Here is a 15,984-nt window from a genome sequence, read left to right as displayed (position 1 = left end):
AGCGATTTCCTGAAGCTACTTTGGCCCTTTCAGGGTTGCTGTTCTAAATAGCCCTGTGTGTCTGTGTACTATCCTATCCACAATGTGAACACAACTGAATTGCCAATAACACCAAGAATGATGTTGGGTTTTTTTCTCCCTGATGAGGAAACAATCTTATTGATTAGGGGGTGGTTGCATTACTGGTAGATAATTCAGTTTTCAAAATTTTAGGGAATGTAGATGTTGTCAGCCACGAGTCCATCCATATGGTCAGGCCAGTGAGCACACTGTGGCATTTTCTGGAGAGGAAGACATCTGCAGCAAGTGTATTTATTCTTGCTGTTTATTTGGGAGTGTGTTGGAGCTGTGGGAGCAGAGCCCCATCCCTCGGGAGCCACTGTCCTGGTCCCCAGTGCCCTCACCCCCTGGGCAGCATTCACCCGAGGCAAGGCTGTTGCTTTAGGAGCCAAGGGAGGCTTGGCTGTGATTTTGGAGGTGGGTTGGGTCAGTATGTGCTCAGCATCATAACAAACTCTGGTATTTTCCTTGTAACTGTGGAAAAAAGGCAGCTTCAAACAGCAGCAAAATCGGTGGCTAACCTCATAACTATTTTTTTTTCTTTTAGAGTCAGTTGGAAGGATTTCCTCTCATTCCTGTTTTACTAGGGAGGTTACAAGAAGAGGTCCTACAGCTAACTGATTACTGATTCCAGCAGAGGGGTGGAGATTAAAAATGTCCAAAATTACCACAGAACTCCTTTTGGAAAGGGCGGTTCCAAGATCTACGAGGCTCCGAAAAATTGAGACACTGGAGTAAGTGCAGACAGGCCCATGGAAAATTCCAGCTGAGTGCAGCCTGGGCAATCCTTTTTTTGTCTTTCTTTCCCTAAGCATTTGTACTGAGAAGAGAGACAGTTACAAAGCAGAGGACAGAGGATGGCATTCTCGATCTGGGGACTGAGTATTCACAGAACTGCATTCACTAGATAGGTTATCACCAGTTGTCACCTCTTTTCACCATTTATGTCATACATATGCTGCCACCTTCTCTCTCTAAAACTGCTTAGGGCTGGATCCTGACCTCCTAACCCAAAAATATATCCCCTACCCCCAAAACACTCTTGTCTTTGCTAGCTATTGGTTAATGTAAAAAAGAATCTCTTCTGGCCTGAATTTTATACCTTTTCAAAAATGTTTTTGGCATTATTTCCTCTCCCTCTATCACTTTCCATCTCTAAATCCAGTTTTGTTAGTACCTCAAACATTACAGAGGTGTTCTGACACACTTAGAAACCACTAAAAACACTTTAGTGGCTCAGATCCTTAACAGAGGTCATTGAAAATATGTGTCTTTCCAAATGTTTAATACAGGGGGATTTTGCTAGTCCAGAATTGGAGCGACTTGGCCCATTTCTGGCTAGTGGTTTTGTTGCTGATGTGAGAGGTTTGGGTTTTAGGTGTAGCCTTTAAAGTGATTTCTTTTAGTTTTGTATAAAAATTGGTTTTGGAGAGAAACTCAGAAGTCTATCTGAAGAGCACAGGCTGCAGGAATCTGGGTAGCACACTGGTGTTGAGATGTTTGAAGCAGTGAAGTTCTGGAGAGTAGCTCTTTCAGCACTGCTTCATACCATGATTTTGAGGGCTGTATTTCAGAAAGTCCACTTGGGAAACGCTATGTTGAGTTTCTCCCCAAAATGACAGAGCAGACACAGGCAGCTTTGCAGCCCTCTGAATTCCTAATTTTATTTACCACATTTATTCCCACTTCATTTCTTTTTTTTTTTAGTAATCCTTAGAGGTGGAGATTCTGTTGTAAAAGAAACTGAGGCTTGTGTCCTAAAGAGGTGTTGGCTGTCAGGACTAGAAGGTCTCTGTGGAGCTCAACTGAATGATCTAACCAAATCTAAATGAATTTTCTGGGGTCCCCATCCCTGGAGGGGTTTCCAAGCCCTGGAGATGTGGTGCTGAGGGACATGGGGCAGTGGTGACCTGGCAGAGCTGGGTTAATGGTTGGATTTGATGATCTTAAAGGTCTGTTCCAGCCAGAATGATTCTGTGACTCTTATAATATGCAGTTTTTGCTGTCTTACAAAGGAGCTGTTTTTTTTTCCCCCCCTCTCACAAATACTGCACCACTTCTTTCAGGACAGAATGCCTCTGGTTTTGGTGGTAGCCTTGGGATTTTGTTAGGTAAGTTTTGTGATGATCTTAAAGGTCTGTTTGCTGCTTGCCATTGGAGGGTTTTGCTGCAAGACTCACTGTAAAAAATAGGGAAAAATCACATTTTTTGTGATGTTACTTCTTTGAAAACAGCCAAGTCACTCGGGGACCTACTCTCCACTTTTTCCACCAACAAGCACTTCCCTGGTGAAAAGGTTTATCTGGATTGCAGGATTTTTTGTGCTGCACATACTTGTGGAGACCCAAGTCCCTGATGTTGTCTGTCAGCTGGGACACCCTCTTCTCCAAGTCCTTGTGCTCACAGTCCAGAGCACTGAGGACCAGAAGAAGCAGGTTTGGTCAGATTTACTCAGAGCATTGTGTGAGACTGAGAGGTGCCACCAGGTGGGACCCTGTGATATTCAGCACTTGTTTTTCCATGGGGCTGCAGGTAGTTCATGTTCTGTTTTGTTTTCAGCCTGTCAAAGCTACAACTGAAGACTGGAGACTTGGACCCACGTTTGTTTTCCCGTCTGAGGCATCTGCAGAAACTAGATCTCTCTGATAATTTACTGGACAAGTTTCCCAGCAGTCTGACCCTGCCTGATCTACGTGTCCTAAATTGCAACAACAACAAACTGGAAGATGTAACTGCTCTGAAACAGTTCCCTCTGCTGGAGGAGCTAACCTATGAGAACAACGTGTACTTGACGGTGAGGTGCCTGCAATCCTTACAGACTAAGGGTTAAACACAGGGGAGACAAACCAGTTACACCATGTTCTTAACTGTTGCTCTCAGGCATCAAGTGTCAGGGCAGCTGAGAAAGCAGACAGTCTTTTTGGGCCCCTTCACCAGTTTGTGCCACTGTTTCCTGCTCTGCACAAGTGACTTGCCCAAAACCATTCAGGCATTAAAGTCTGGATGTCTTGAACGTGGGATTCTCCAGAATCTCATCTGAGGTAGCTTATCTTAAGCTGGTGCTTGTGTAAAGTATAGTAATGACTGTGTATAAATATCCTTCTCTGTCAGCTTTAGTGGCCCTTGTGGTCTGGAAGAGCAGACTTGGTCCTTTGATGAGGGGTTAAACGTGGTGATTAGTCTACTTTAGGCTGACTTCTCCCAGGAGGTTTTGCTGACTGTACAGTTTAAGGGTCCAAACCCATAATTTCACCAGTGCTTTAGCTGTCATTGGCCCCGTTGCCACCCCCAGTGCATATTTGCTGTTGCATGCTGGCAGAGGCCTGTGGGAGGCCACCTGGTAAGCTGGACTGAGGAACTGGTCTGAGCCAGGGGAGCCCTGCTGGTGTTGGTTTGTGGTCAGATGCTGGCTCCCTGCTGGAGGCTGTGGCACCCCGAGGAGCCTGGTTGCACCCCCCCTGTGAGGGGTGTCAGTGCTGCAGAAGGGTGAGGCTGGGCACCTGGCTCCAGAGTAAGATCCCAGCTGGCAGGATAAGGTCAATTCACAACTGAAAGGTGACATTCAAGTGGGAAATGCTGAGAAGATTTTATGAAATGGCTTTTCCTGACTAAATATATTCTCATCCTTGGCTATATTTGAATAAAGGACTAAGGCTAAAGCAAATACCACGTGTACAGTTTTTGTAACTGGTGTTTTCTCTTTCCAGCTCAATGATGACTACAAAGTGATGTTTCTTTTGCAAAATCTTCGGCTGCTCAATGGCAAGGATATAACCAAGCTGGCCAGTCATGTGAGGAGTGCCAACAGTCGTAAGCTCACCAGCAAGGTAACATTTGTGACATTTTCTTCAGCTCTGAAGTAACTAAATGCTGTGCTCAATTTAAGGACAGAGTTACAAGCAAACATCAAATGGTCAACACATAATTCTGGGAGGCTCTGAGCACAGCCTGTGGAATGGGCCACCTTGGCCGTGTCTTAATCCACTTTCTCTGGTCACTGCTTGCATTTGCTCAACCTGTTCTGTGTAGCCAAGTTCTGCCTTCAGTTTAAATCACAGGAGCAGGGCCAACAAGATCTCTGTGTGACTCTCTAGCTTTCAGGTCACTCTGATGACTCTTCAGAAATGGAGCAGGCTGGTACCAGCTGCATACACCTCACGATCAAATTTGTGTTGCTGTGAAGGCCCCAGGATTGGGGAACACAAAAACAACCTGAATATCATAGAACCATAGAATCATTAAGGTTGGAAAAGGCTTCTAACATCAAGTCCAACCATGAATCCAACACTACCATGACCACTAAACCATGTCGCCGAGTGCAACGTCCACATGTTTTTTGAACCCTTCCAGGGCTGGGGACTCCAGCACCTCCCTGGGCAGCCTGGGCCAAGGCCTCACCACTCTGCCAGGAGAGAAATTCTTCCTCATCTCCAGTCAGAACCTCCCCTGGTGCAAGTTCAGCCCATTTCCTCTTGTCCTCCTGCTGGTTACTTGGGAGGAGAGACCAACCCCTACCTCACTCCAGCCTCCTGTCAGGGAGCTGTAGAGAGCAAGGTCTCCCCTGAGCCTCCTCTTTTGCAGACTAAACACCCCCAGGTCCCTCAGCCCCTCCTCACAAGCCATGTTCCCCAGAGCCCTCCCCAGCTTCACTGCCCTTCTCTGGACCTGCTCCAGCCCCTCAAGGTCTTTCTTATCCTGTGGTGCCCACAACTGACCCCAGTGCTCAAGCTGTGGCCTCCTCAGTGTCCCGTCCAGGGGCACGATCACCGCACTGTTCCTGCTGGACACACCCTGGGACCCAGGCCAGGATGCCAGTGGCCTCCGTGCCCCCCTGGGCACACGCTGGCTCCTGTTCAGCCAGCTCTCCACCAGCACCCCCAGGGCCTTTTCCCCCAGGCAGTTTCCAGCCACTCCTCCCCCAGCCTGGAGCGTTGCCTGGGGCTGTTGTGCCCCAAGGGCAGGACCCGGCCCTTGGCCTTGTTCAACCTCCTACAACTGACCTCAGACATCACTCCAACCTGTCCAGATCCCAGATTCTGTCCAGATAGTCTTGCTTTTTTTTGACATACACCAGGAACAAGGATTTGTTCTTTCTTCTTCAGCTCTGCATGTTTGGAACTGTATTTTCACTCATTTATGTCCAGTTTATCTCCTGACAGAGCATTCCCACAACGCATGTTGGGAACTTGAAAAGAATCATTGTTTTATTATGAGAAAGGGTGGGTTTTGTGGAGCACTGCTCTTACTATTTGTGTTCTAGTTAGTTGATCTTGTAAGTTCCTTCTGTGTAGCAGTGGTGGGGAGGTGAGGTACTGAGGACTGGGATGGCTGTTGTGCCAAGTGTGGGATGTGCTGTACCTCAGAGGGTCTGGGTGAGGGCTGCTCAGCCTCGTGTCCTCTGGGCAGGGTTGGCTGTTGCAGGAGACACCAGATGCTTGCCTGTGCATTGCTTTGTACCTGGCTGCCCTGTTCTTCCTGCTGCACCTGAATGTAAACTGTCTGTTGGGTCCAAATGCCTCTGGAGGTGTTGCTGCCCACCAGACACCCTTGGGTGGGAAACTGCTGATGTGTGGGCACTGACACTGTTATGAGCATTGTTCAGGAGTCTTTGGGAGCCAAGGTATCTTTGTGAGCAGGGATGACCTGTGCAGCAGTCCTGCTCAGGCATGTGCTTGAACCACAAGAGAACTCAAACATCCCTGTTACCCCCTGCCTGTTATAATAAATGAGTTACTTGTCAGGTATCCCCTGTTAGCAGGGCACAGGGTAAGACTCCCTAATGCCATTTGCTATGGCTCCAGTGGCCTGAAGGCAGGTGTTGTTCTGGGTCCATGTTGACAGTCTCTGCTCAGCCACACTCCCCTGAGGTTGGTTCAGAGGAATTTGGTTTCTGGTTAGCTCAAGTCACAGTCTGACCACTGATAAAATAACTGGTAGTGGTGTCCTCCTGTAGCTAGTACAGCCCTGGGCTCAGCAGCTTCTTAAATGCTTTCACAAGTGCTCTTGTGCTTTCCTGCTCTGGTTTTCTGTTGAATAAACTCAGTCTTTCTGCCTAGGTAACTGCTCACTGGGAAAAATTCTTCCGTGACCAGCTTCCTGAGAAACACACCGCTGAGCAAGTGAAGTCCATCAGGAAGAAGTTCCTGGAGTCAGTACAAACCAACGTGGTCTGTGGGCCCAGCTCCCTCAGCGAGTTCACCCGCTGGCGGGTGGGTTGCCTCTCACTCTCCCCTCTGTCCTTCAGGCTCTGCAGCCTCAGCCCCAGGGCTTTGGTCCAAGTGCTCTGTGGGTTTGGGCTCAGGGTGTCGAGGCTCTCGCAGGCAGGCTGTGCCACTTGGTCTCTTCACTGCTTTGTGAGGCAGTTACAGAAGCACTAGGACTAAATGAGCAGCAAGCTGCAGTGGTTGTCATTAAATATTTTTTAATTCATAAGCAATAATGATACTTGTGCTAATTAACAAGACTGCAGTTTTCTTAGCACTTATTTGCAAATAAATAATGGCAACCTTTAGCCTTGACGGCAGCTGTATGAGAGGAGGAAAGAGGCAGAACTGCAGTTACTCCCCATGGGGAAGGATCCCATTTAGTTTGTAAGGTGTGTTTTAATTGTAGGTGCGCATGTAGAGCTGAGGCTCCCATCTCTCCCTTGTCTTCTTTCACTGGTGTGCTGCTGTGTTGACAAATGTGTACCCTGGGTGCCCGTGGCAAAGGGAAGTTCCTGGGTCACATAATGTCAGCAGAGAACTTGGCCTGCCAGGCTGTCAGCTGAGGACTTCTCCATCTCTTGTAGTGTTCATGTAGAAGAGCAGGATCCTAGAATCACTGTGGTTAGAAAGGATCTCTAGGATCATCAAGTCCAACCACCATCCCAACATCTCCCTATCCACTAGACCATAGCCTCAAGTGCTGCATCTGCTCGTGTTTTGAACACCTCCTGAATGATGACTCCACTACCTCCCTGGGAGAGGCAGATATTAAAAACTCAGCAATGCAGCTCTTGTCCTCACACCTCAGGGCTGAACTGCTGTTGCTTTTTGTTGTTCTTCTTGTCCTTTTGTTTTTTAATTACATACCCACATATTTGCTTCTAAGGTGAAAATGATTGCAGAAGAGTTTCTGGCGTACTCACTGGGTCTGGAGTTAAACACAGATTCTGAACCAGAAGAAAAGATGGATGAGAGTGAGGCAGAAAGTACAGAAAGCCCTGGGGAAGCTGCAGAGGATGTGAGTCAGGTAGGTGATTTTTTCCAGTTACATTAATAATGCCCTTTTTGTTTCTCAGGAATTCAGTAGAACATGTCAGTTCAGGTTTGTGACCCTTCGGTAGCCGTAGGAGCACTCTCAGCTCCAGGCTGCATTCAGCATCCAAGGCTGCTTCTTCATGGCCAGACTGAAGCTCTCCCAGCAATGTGAAGGTTGAGCTGCTCTCCATGAGGAGAGATCTTTCATTCTCACAGAAGGCCCAAAAGATGTCATGAGTATTATCATAGAATCATAGATGGGTTGGAAGGGACCTTGAAAGTTCATCTAGTCCAACCCCCCTGCAGTGAGCAGGGACATCCCCAACTAGAGCAAGGTGCTCAGAGCCCCATCAAGCCTGACTTTAGATGTCTCCAGGGGTGGGGCCTACAGCACCTCTCTGGGCAGCCTGGGCCAGTGTTTCACCACCCTTATAGTGAAGAACTTCCTCCTAATGTGTAATCTATGTCTAACCTGCTCTGTTTTGAAACCATCACCCCTCATCCTGTCACTCCACACCCTTGTCACCAGTCCTGCCCAGCTTTCTGTAGCCCCTTCAGGTACTGGGAGGCCACCAGAAGGTCTCCCTGGAGCCTTCTCTTCTCCCAGCTGACCACCCCCAGCTCTCCCAGCCTGGCCTCACAGCAGAGCTGCTCCAGCCCTTGGATCATTTTTGTGGCCTCCTCTGGCCCTGCTCCAACAGGTCCCTGTCCCTCCTGTGCTGGGGGCTGCAGAGCTGGACACAGACTCCAGGTGAGGTCTCACAGAGCAGAGCAGAGGGGCAGGATCCCCTCTCTCCATCTGCTGCCCACACAGCTTTGGATACAGCCCAGGACAGGAGTGGCCTCTGGGCTGTGAGCTCCCATTGCTGGCTCATGTCCAGCCTGTTGTCCACCAGCACCCCCAGGTCCTTCTCCCCAGGGCTGCTCTCTATCACATCCTCCCCCAGCCTGTGTTGATAATGAGGATTGCTCTGACCCATCTGCAGGACCTTGCCCTTGGCCTGTTGAACCTCATGAGGTCCCCATGGGCCCACTCCTCCAGCTTGCCCAGGTCCCTCTGGATGACATCCTGTCCCTCTGCCATGCTGACTGCACCCCCCAGCTTGGTGCCACCTCCAGCCTTGTTGAGGGTGCACATGATCCCACTGTCTGTATCCCTGATGAACATTATACTGACTTCACCCCTGAGGAGGAGCTGTTTTTAATGAGAGAACCAGGCTGATGGGTGGCCAGCCCATGAGGGCGCTTGCCTTCACTGAAATGGCTGCAGACTGAGCCCCTTTGGGCCAGATGAGTTTTTCCACATTGTGTGTAAATCACAAGCAACTGGGACGAGGGAAGGGAGAGAAAAATAAGACTGGCTGTGTGATTTTCATTGGCTTCTGCCACTGGGAATTCTGCAGCCCTGGGCTGTCTGATTCTTGGAACCCAGTCTGTAACCATGGGAGGGTATTTGCATTTGAATAATTAATATCTTGGACTTCTTACAATTCATCTGCACATCTCAGGGATGCTAAAAACCTTCTGCAGAAACTGACAACATGCCTTACAGGTCACAGTAAAGCCCAGCAAGAGGAAAAGAAATAATTCAAAATCAGGCCCTGGAAACAAGAGGTCCAAGTCCCAAGGAAGCACTGGGGAGGAGGCTGTGGTTAATCCCACGAAGTCCAGTCCTGTGCAGGATGACCCAGCTCCTGATAAACCAAGAACATCGAACCGGCCAGCCAAAGAGGCAGCCCCTGAGCAGGGAGCTGAAGGGACACAGAAGAATGGGGAGCAGTTTCCCAAGGGGCAGAGCAACAGAAGATCCAGCCAGCTGACAGCAGAACAGAAAAGCCAGGAGCAGGACAATGGAGTTGTGAGCTTGACCCCAGTGAAGAACTCCAAGGGCAAGGTATGTTCATCACCCCTGTGGGACTGGCTCTTGGCCTCTTGGCTTGGTGGGGGAGCTGCATCAGATTTCATCAGAGCTCTGCACAGCTTGGGGCTCAGAACTGGCCTGAAATACTGTGAGTTGAGGGGTTGGTTTTGTTGTTGTTGTTGTTTTAAATCTCTCAGAGGCATCAGGGAAGGCTCCCCCCTGGAGACAGTGAATCCCCTGCAGGGGAGGGATGGACCAGCGCTCTGAGGTGCTGCACCGAAAGCCTGTTGTTACGAATGGGACTCTCAGGTTAAACTGGTGGCTGCCTGGGGAAAGGTGTTTCCCTCTCAGCTCAGCCCAGTGGGGCTCTAAAGGGTTCTTCACCTTACTCTGCATCAGAAAAGGGGGTTCACTGCTGGGGTCTGCTGGGCACATCTTTTCTAAATGGTCGCCTGCTGGTTGAGGAGTCTGGAGCACTGGTGGCACCTCAGTCTCTCCTGTTCTCTGTAGCACGGAAGGGCTAAAAAATCCTTCAGTTTAACTCAGGTTGCTGTGTTCAGTGGAGGGTTCTGTCGAGGCCGTCACAGGCAAACTGCTGTCAGGGGAATGAATTTTCTAAATGTGGATGGTTTATTGTAGGAGGATGTCAGTGCAGAGCCATTGCATTTTCTTCAGTGTCACAGTAAAGGCAACAGCCGCGAGGATTTTAAAACGCAGCTCTGGTCCTGTGTCTTCGAGCCATTGCTAGACTCTGGAGCCAGGAAAGGTGAGCCCTTTGAGAGGTTTGCAGGATTCCCAGAACCACCTGGCTCTGGAATCCCAGTGGACATGATGGGTTAGACCCCTGCTCCTTCCAGCTGTGGTCTCCACTGTCAGGAAGAGACTCGCTTAGATATTTCTTCTTTGACTCTGAAAACAGGAGACTGGGAGAGCACCAGGCAGTGATCAGCTGCAGTCTTCATGTGTTATCTGTGAACCTGGGAACTTCTCACCTAGTGTTTTCATCTTGCAGATCCCGTTGTGAGCTCCTCCAGGACCATGGCGACATGTGGAGGGGAATCTGTCTGCCTGATTGACTGCGAGACAGGGACAGTGCTGAAAAAGTTTAAGGTGGCTACAGAGGTAGGTTAAAGTGGGAAGAGTAAGCACTGGGTAGAGATACCATAGTCCCTTCTAATTACATCCATGTAAGTGTAATAAAGGTTATAGAGAGTTCTGAAAGGGTTTCAAGTGTTAGTGTGGAGAGGCCTCAAAAGGATGAAGATAGATTGTAAACATTGCTTGCTGATCGTTTTAGCCTGGTTTGGTTTTATTTTGTTTTACTTATTTAGAAGATTAATCTGCCTCTCTCCTTGCAGGAGGAGAAGAGGCATAGATGTATATGCCTGTATGTATGTGTACCCAGGCTGCTAGGACAGCTTGACAGCACAGAGGAATAAACATCCTGGTTTGATAGTTCATGTTCTTGTGAGGGTTGTGTGGAGATGCGATGCTGCAGCTTGAACAGCCCTGTTGTGTCACCTGAATAGCATCTCTGGTGATAGCTGTCTTACCTCTGAGCTAACAGCCACCCTCCTGGCAGTTCTCCTTCACGCTGCTCTTGGTTTCTTTCTGTCCTAGGAGTTTTTCAGTGTTGCATGGACAACCCTCACAATGGTAACCAGCGACAGTCGGAAGAAATCCCACAATATCCTGGCAGCTGCTGGGAGGAGAGGGATTGTCAAACTGATCCATGTGGCCTCTGACTTCTGCTATGGAGAGATAAAGGCTCACAAGAAGCCCATTGCTACTGTCTGCTTCAGCCCAACACAAGAAACTCATCTCTTCAGTAAGTCTCTGGTTCTTGTTAGCTTAACGTGGCAATGGCTGAGGTCCCTTAGCGAGGGGAGTGTGGTCAGATGGCAGAGCAAGGCAGAGCTCTTGGCTTTCCTTTCTTTCCAACAAGAACCATGTGCTGAATCACTTCTGAATAAAATAAAATTTCAAGTTCTGTATCTGCTCAGGGATTTTTATTTAGGCTCTGATGTAGAAGAGAGCTTTGCCACAGCAGGGCCCACAGAGGCTGAGCCCTTCAGACTGGTAGGAAGGGAATGAGCATATCACAGATGGCCTTGGCAGGCCTGTAAAGTGAGCTGAGGCCAAGCTGTCCTGGAGCTGTGCACACCACACCTGCACCCCAGGGCACACTGTGTCTCTTGCCTACAATTACCCAATTATTCTGGAGTGGTTAGAGTGCTACGTGAACCATTAAAAGTGGAATTTTTAAAAAATGTGAGTGTCTGTAGTGGATACGTTTCCAGAAGCAGCTCAAAAGTGCAAACAGCAGGAGCCTGGAGGGCTAAGGAGGTTGCTGGCACGTGGATATGCCGATGTGGACAGCGAGGCTCATGTATTGTGCAGGAGAATTCTGAGCACCAAGGGGAGAGTTCTGGTGCCTCTTTGGGGACTGGACTCTAACCCCTTCACTGGGAGCTCAAGGGGTGCTGTCTGATTAGGATCCAGGCTACTCCACGTGATCTGTTAGGATTGTTTCTGCTCTATCAGGTGACAAGGACGTTGTGTGCTTCACACTGACTTCCCCAACAGGAGCTGCTGTGGAGTGAGCCCAGTAGGCTGTGGATACATGGAACACAGTGATGTCTGCCCAAGAGGAGAGGGTAGAGCTCATTTGTAGGTTCCACTAGAACCCATGACCAGGAACATCAGCTCAAAGGGGCACTAACTTGTGAAGCCACAATTTAGGAATGGGCACCAGGAAACAACCTTTTTTTATCTGCTCCTCTCAGAGCACAGATTAAGAATGGGAATTCTTGCTGGTGCATGTGTGACAGTGTCTGTGAAGTGCTGTTGAGCCAGGAGCCTCAGTGCTGCTGTGCTTGAATGAGCTCTCTGATGCCAGAGGCTGAGGGTGGCACAGCCTGTGATGCAGGTGGCAGTGCCAGCTAGCACAAGAGGAGCCAGATGAGCAGTGGTGTCACTACCTGTTTCTCTCCTGTGTCCCACAGCTGCATCCTATGACAAGCGAATTGCACTTTGGGACATTGGGATTCCAGACTGTGACTACAATTTCAAAGCAAGGTAAAGGTTCAAAAACCAGATACGGCCAGTCCAGGAGCCAGTAACTGTCACGTCACAGCAGCACTTAACTGTTTGCTCTCTTCTTACATTTTTTAGCCAGCTGCTGGTGCTGGAAGCACTCTCTACTCCCTTACGGCTCGCCCTGGTCCCCACCTGCCCAGACCAGTACCTGCTGGCAGGCTGTGAAGATGGCTGCTGTGCCTGGAACATAAAACTGGATAAGGATAAAAAAAGCAGGTGAGAACCAAAAGGTCGGGACTGTGGATTTGATTTCCATAACAAGGATAGTCCTAGCAAAGGCTTTACTGCTAACCGAGGAGGTCTGAGGAAGAAAAGCAGCATGTCCTGCCAAATGTAATACTCCCCTTTCCACAGTGGCAAGAAAATTACTGGTGTAATGTTCCAAGCTGCCAGCCCTGGGCTTGTGTGGATGCTGCAGTCTGCAGGTGTTGCAGGCTGCTTTGAAAGAAGGCTGGCATGGGGTTAGGTTGTGCCAGAGGAAATTGGATATGAGGAAGAATTTCTTCCCTGGCAGAGTGGTGAGGCCTTGGCCCAGGCTGCCCAGGGAGGTGCTGGAGTCCCCAGCCCTGGAGGGGTTCAAAAAACGTGTGCATGTGGTAGTTCAGGACAGGGTTTAGTGGTCATGGTGGTGTTGGGCTGACAGTTGGACTTGATGATCTAGGAGGCCTTTTCCAACCTTAATGATTCTATGAGTGTTATACAGTATCCTGAAACCCAAGAGTGTATCACCTAGAAGTAGTGTAAGGAAGCATAAATTCTTGGCTCAGGTGCCAGTCTCACACCAGTCCTACCCTGCTCCTGGTATGTGGGGTTACCCAGGAGACAGGCATGCTGTGGCAGCACAGGGAGAACGACAGGAAGGACACAAGTCAAGTCATGCCCTGCTGACAGATACTTGTCCTGAAGCCAGTGAAACCAGTCTCTAAAGCAAATGGGCTTGTGCTGTATTAATGACCCCAGGTGCCAAAAGCATGAGTTCAAGTGGGAGTTCATGGAATTTGGCAAGAGACTAACACAGGGGTTACCTTCAGGGTTCCACACCTGAGGGCCCTTCCACTGCTGGGCTGCCCCTTCCAGACTTGACTCCTCTTGCCCTTTCCCTTGCTCTAGACCTTCTGAAGCCTTGTTCCAGTTTCCTGATGAGGATGGAAGCCTAACAACATCTCACAGGGTTGATGGTTTGGCTTTTCTGAATGATGATGTGGTTGGTGAGTAGCCCACAATAACCCAGTCCAGAAAAATGGGGGTGCTTCTCAGCATGGGGCAGGCTGAAGCCAGCAAGATGAGCAGAGTGACCAAATGGGGTGGGACTACCCTTTCTTTAGATTTTTGAGTAGAGAGGTCTCCCAGAGTCACTTGTCTTCCCCCAGGATGTGGGCTAAAGGTGCAAACTGGTGCCTGAGCAGGACAGGAAATCCTGCAGTGCTGAGGTGGAGGAAGGAGGAGGGCTCCATCCCACCAGGGGCTGGTGGCAGCAGGATTTTCTTGCAGGGGATGGGGAGTTCCCACATCTGGGAGAGTGTTTAGAAGCATGGGCTGGGTCTTTCCAAGCAGCTTGTGCTTGTTCTGCAGTTCAGGAACATAAGCACAAGACTCAAAATTTCCCTGCAGCCTCCAGTTACCCTGAAATCAGGTGACGGAGGTGGAAATGGGTGCTGGGTATCAGGTCTCACATCTTAAAAAGCCACCTTCCTGATGGACCATGCTCACCAGTGCCCTTGTCTTGAGGGACTTCCCTTCTCAGCAGCTGTCCCCACCTCTCCCATCTTCCTTCCCCAGTTTCCAAGAGCTCTAAGCCAGGCTGCATTTACTTGTGGAGCTGGAGTCGGTCCTTCGACCCGAAGGCGAAGGGGTGCCAGCGAGCGGCCGTCATCCTGGGGGAGCTGGAGTGGTCCCAGACAGACCTGTCCTACCTGACACTCAGCACCTGCCCAGGTAGGCACTGCCCTTTCTGGGGCTGGGATGGCCACGCTGGGCTCGGGACGGTTGTTGAGAGCCGTGTGTCCCTTCACCCCCCAGGGGAGCCCGGAGCTGGCAGCAGAGGCCGGGGGCTCCCTCCCCTCTGCCCGCGAGTCCTCGGCTCCCACCTAACAAACAGTCCCAGCCCTGCCATCTGCAGTGCCAGGGCAGCAGGGCAGGCTTTGTGGCATCACAGGGACTGATAACATTGCACACGGAGCTCGTGGCTTGGCCCTGTCACTCCCTGGAGCCCGTGCAGTCTGAGGGGAGGGTGGGGATGCCACGTGCAGGGCAGCTGGCTTGTAAGACAAACAAGGAATTGGCAAACCTGATCCGGTCCCTACTTTCCAAAGCCTAAAAAAGTCAAAAGAAAGCCCAAAACATTTGCCACTAGCTTTTCTCTACTAGAATAAGACAGCTGATTTATCTTTAAATGCATTTCATTTTTTCCAAGCAAGGTAGATGAATGTTTCTGCTGGAAATAGGATTTTGTTGAACTATGCCATCCTCCCCTGGGATCCTACAGCACTGCCTTGAGCTGCTGGTTTACAGAGAAGTGGCCTCTCGGTTCCACACTCGTTTTCCAGCTACTGATCTTGGTCTTGCAGCAAAAGACTACGTGTTCTGTGGTGATGAGAAGGGAAGTGTGTGGATGTACCACCTGCCCAACTGCACCCCAGCCTGGAGCCCTGCCAAGGGGAAGCGCTCGGACAAGAGGATCCCCCCCACACAGGTGGGTCCCACAGGTGTGCCCCCGGGGGCTGAGCTGGGGCTCCTCCTGCCCCTGAGTGATGTACACCAGGCCGTGCCTCAGGGGGTCTCTGCCTGATGCTCACAAGCTGGCCACCTTTTCTTTTCCCTGGCCTCTGGAGCTGGTCCTCCTGGGGGCAGTTACTGGTCCTCCTGAGGGGCAGTTGCTGGTCCTGTGCACACACTCCAAGACTCACACTCCAGAGCCTGCTCTGGAGCTGTCACTGGCTGTAGCTACAATATTGGGAGACCTTCTTGTGGCCTCCCAGTATTTCAAGGGGCCTGTCAGAAACATGGGACAGAATTTTTAGCAGGGCCTGCTGCACCAGGACAAAGGGTGATGGTTTTGAACTAGAAGAGGGAGATTTAGACTAGAGAGAAGGAAGAAATTTTTGATGCTGAGGGAGTGAGCCCCTGGCCCAGGTTGCCATAGAGAGGTGGTCACTGCCCCATCCCTGGCACCATCCCAGGTGAGGTTGGCAGGGGCTCTGAGCACCCTGCTCTAGCTGGGGATGTCCCTGCTCCCTGCAGGGGTTGGACTGGATGGCCTTGAAAGGTCCCTTCTCACCCAACCCATCCTGTGATTCTGTGATGAGACCTAGTGGGCCATAAACTTGGCAAGCATATTGCCCAAACCAACTGTCAGTTCTAGCTGCTTTCACTTTCCCTGTTATGCTCAAGTCCCTCTGCATGAGGCCCTGCTCCTTGAGGAACAGCACCACAGAGGTGCACCACCTCCCTCAGAAAGGGCAAGAACATTTAATCCAGCTTCCCCGAGTCCACAGGGAAGCAGGTTCCCCAGAACCCAAATCATCAGTGGTCTGGATGGGGGGATGGAGGCACCTCAGCCTGCTGGTGGATGACACCGAGGTGGGTGGGTGGGAGAGTTGATCTGCTCGAGGGTTGGGAGGCTCTAAAGAGCAGCCTGGCCAGGCTGGATCAGTGGCCGAGGCCAATGGGATGAGGTTTAACCAAGGCCAAGGGGCAGGTCCTGCCCTTGGAGCACAACAACAC

General features: G+C 50.3%; 1 protein-coding gene across 1 annotated transcript in view; it reads left to right on the top strand.

Annotated features, from left to right (window-relative positions):
- Positions 1-665: 665 nt before the first annotated feature.
- Positions 666-15,984, top strand: part of LRWD1 (leucine-rich repeats and WD repeat domain containing 1) — a 16,258-nt gene continuing 939 nt past the window's right edge. The window contains exons 1-14 of the mRNA XM_008948702.1: positions 666-794; positions 2,620-2,854; positions 3,768-3,887; positions 6,117-6,269; positions 7,153-7,293; positions 8,854-9,195; positions 9,802-9,928; positions 10,175-10,284; positions 10,783-10,990; positions 12,168-12,240; positions 12,337-12,477; positions 13,372-13,469; positions 14,041-14,196; positions 14,829-14,953. Of these exons, the coding sequence (XP_008946950.1) occupies positions 715-794; positions 2,620-2,854; positions 3,768-3,887; positions 6,117-6,269; positions 7,153-7,293; positions 8,854-9,195; positions 9,802-9,928; positions 10,175-10,284; positions 10,783-10,990; positions 12,168-12,240; positions 12,337-12,477; positions 13,372-13,469; positions 14,041-14,196; positions 14,829-14,953 (2,109 nt within the window). The 5' untranslated portion in view covers positions 666-714. The remainder of the gene's footprint in view (positions 795-2,619; positions 2,855-3,767; positions 3,888-6,116; positions 6,270-7,152; positions 7,294-8,853; positions 9,196-9,801; positions 9,929-10,174; positions 10,285-10,782; positions 10,991-12,167; positions 12,241-12,336; positions 12,478-13,371; positions 13,470-14,040; positions 14,197-14,828; positions 14,954-15,984) is intronic.

The sequence above is a fragment of the Merops nubicus genome, unplaced genomic scaffold, assembly GCF_000691845.1.
Source record: "Merops nubicus isolate BGI_N331 unplaced genomic scaffold, ASM69184v1 scaffold22741, whole genome shotgun sequence".
Lineage (NCBI taxonomy): Eukaryota > Metazoa > Chordata > Aves > Coraciiformes > Meropidae > Merops > Merops nubicus.
The sequence above is the reverse complement of the archived record's forward strand: the minus strand, read 5'-3'. Positions and strand labels throughout refer to the sequence as shown.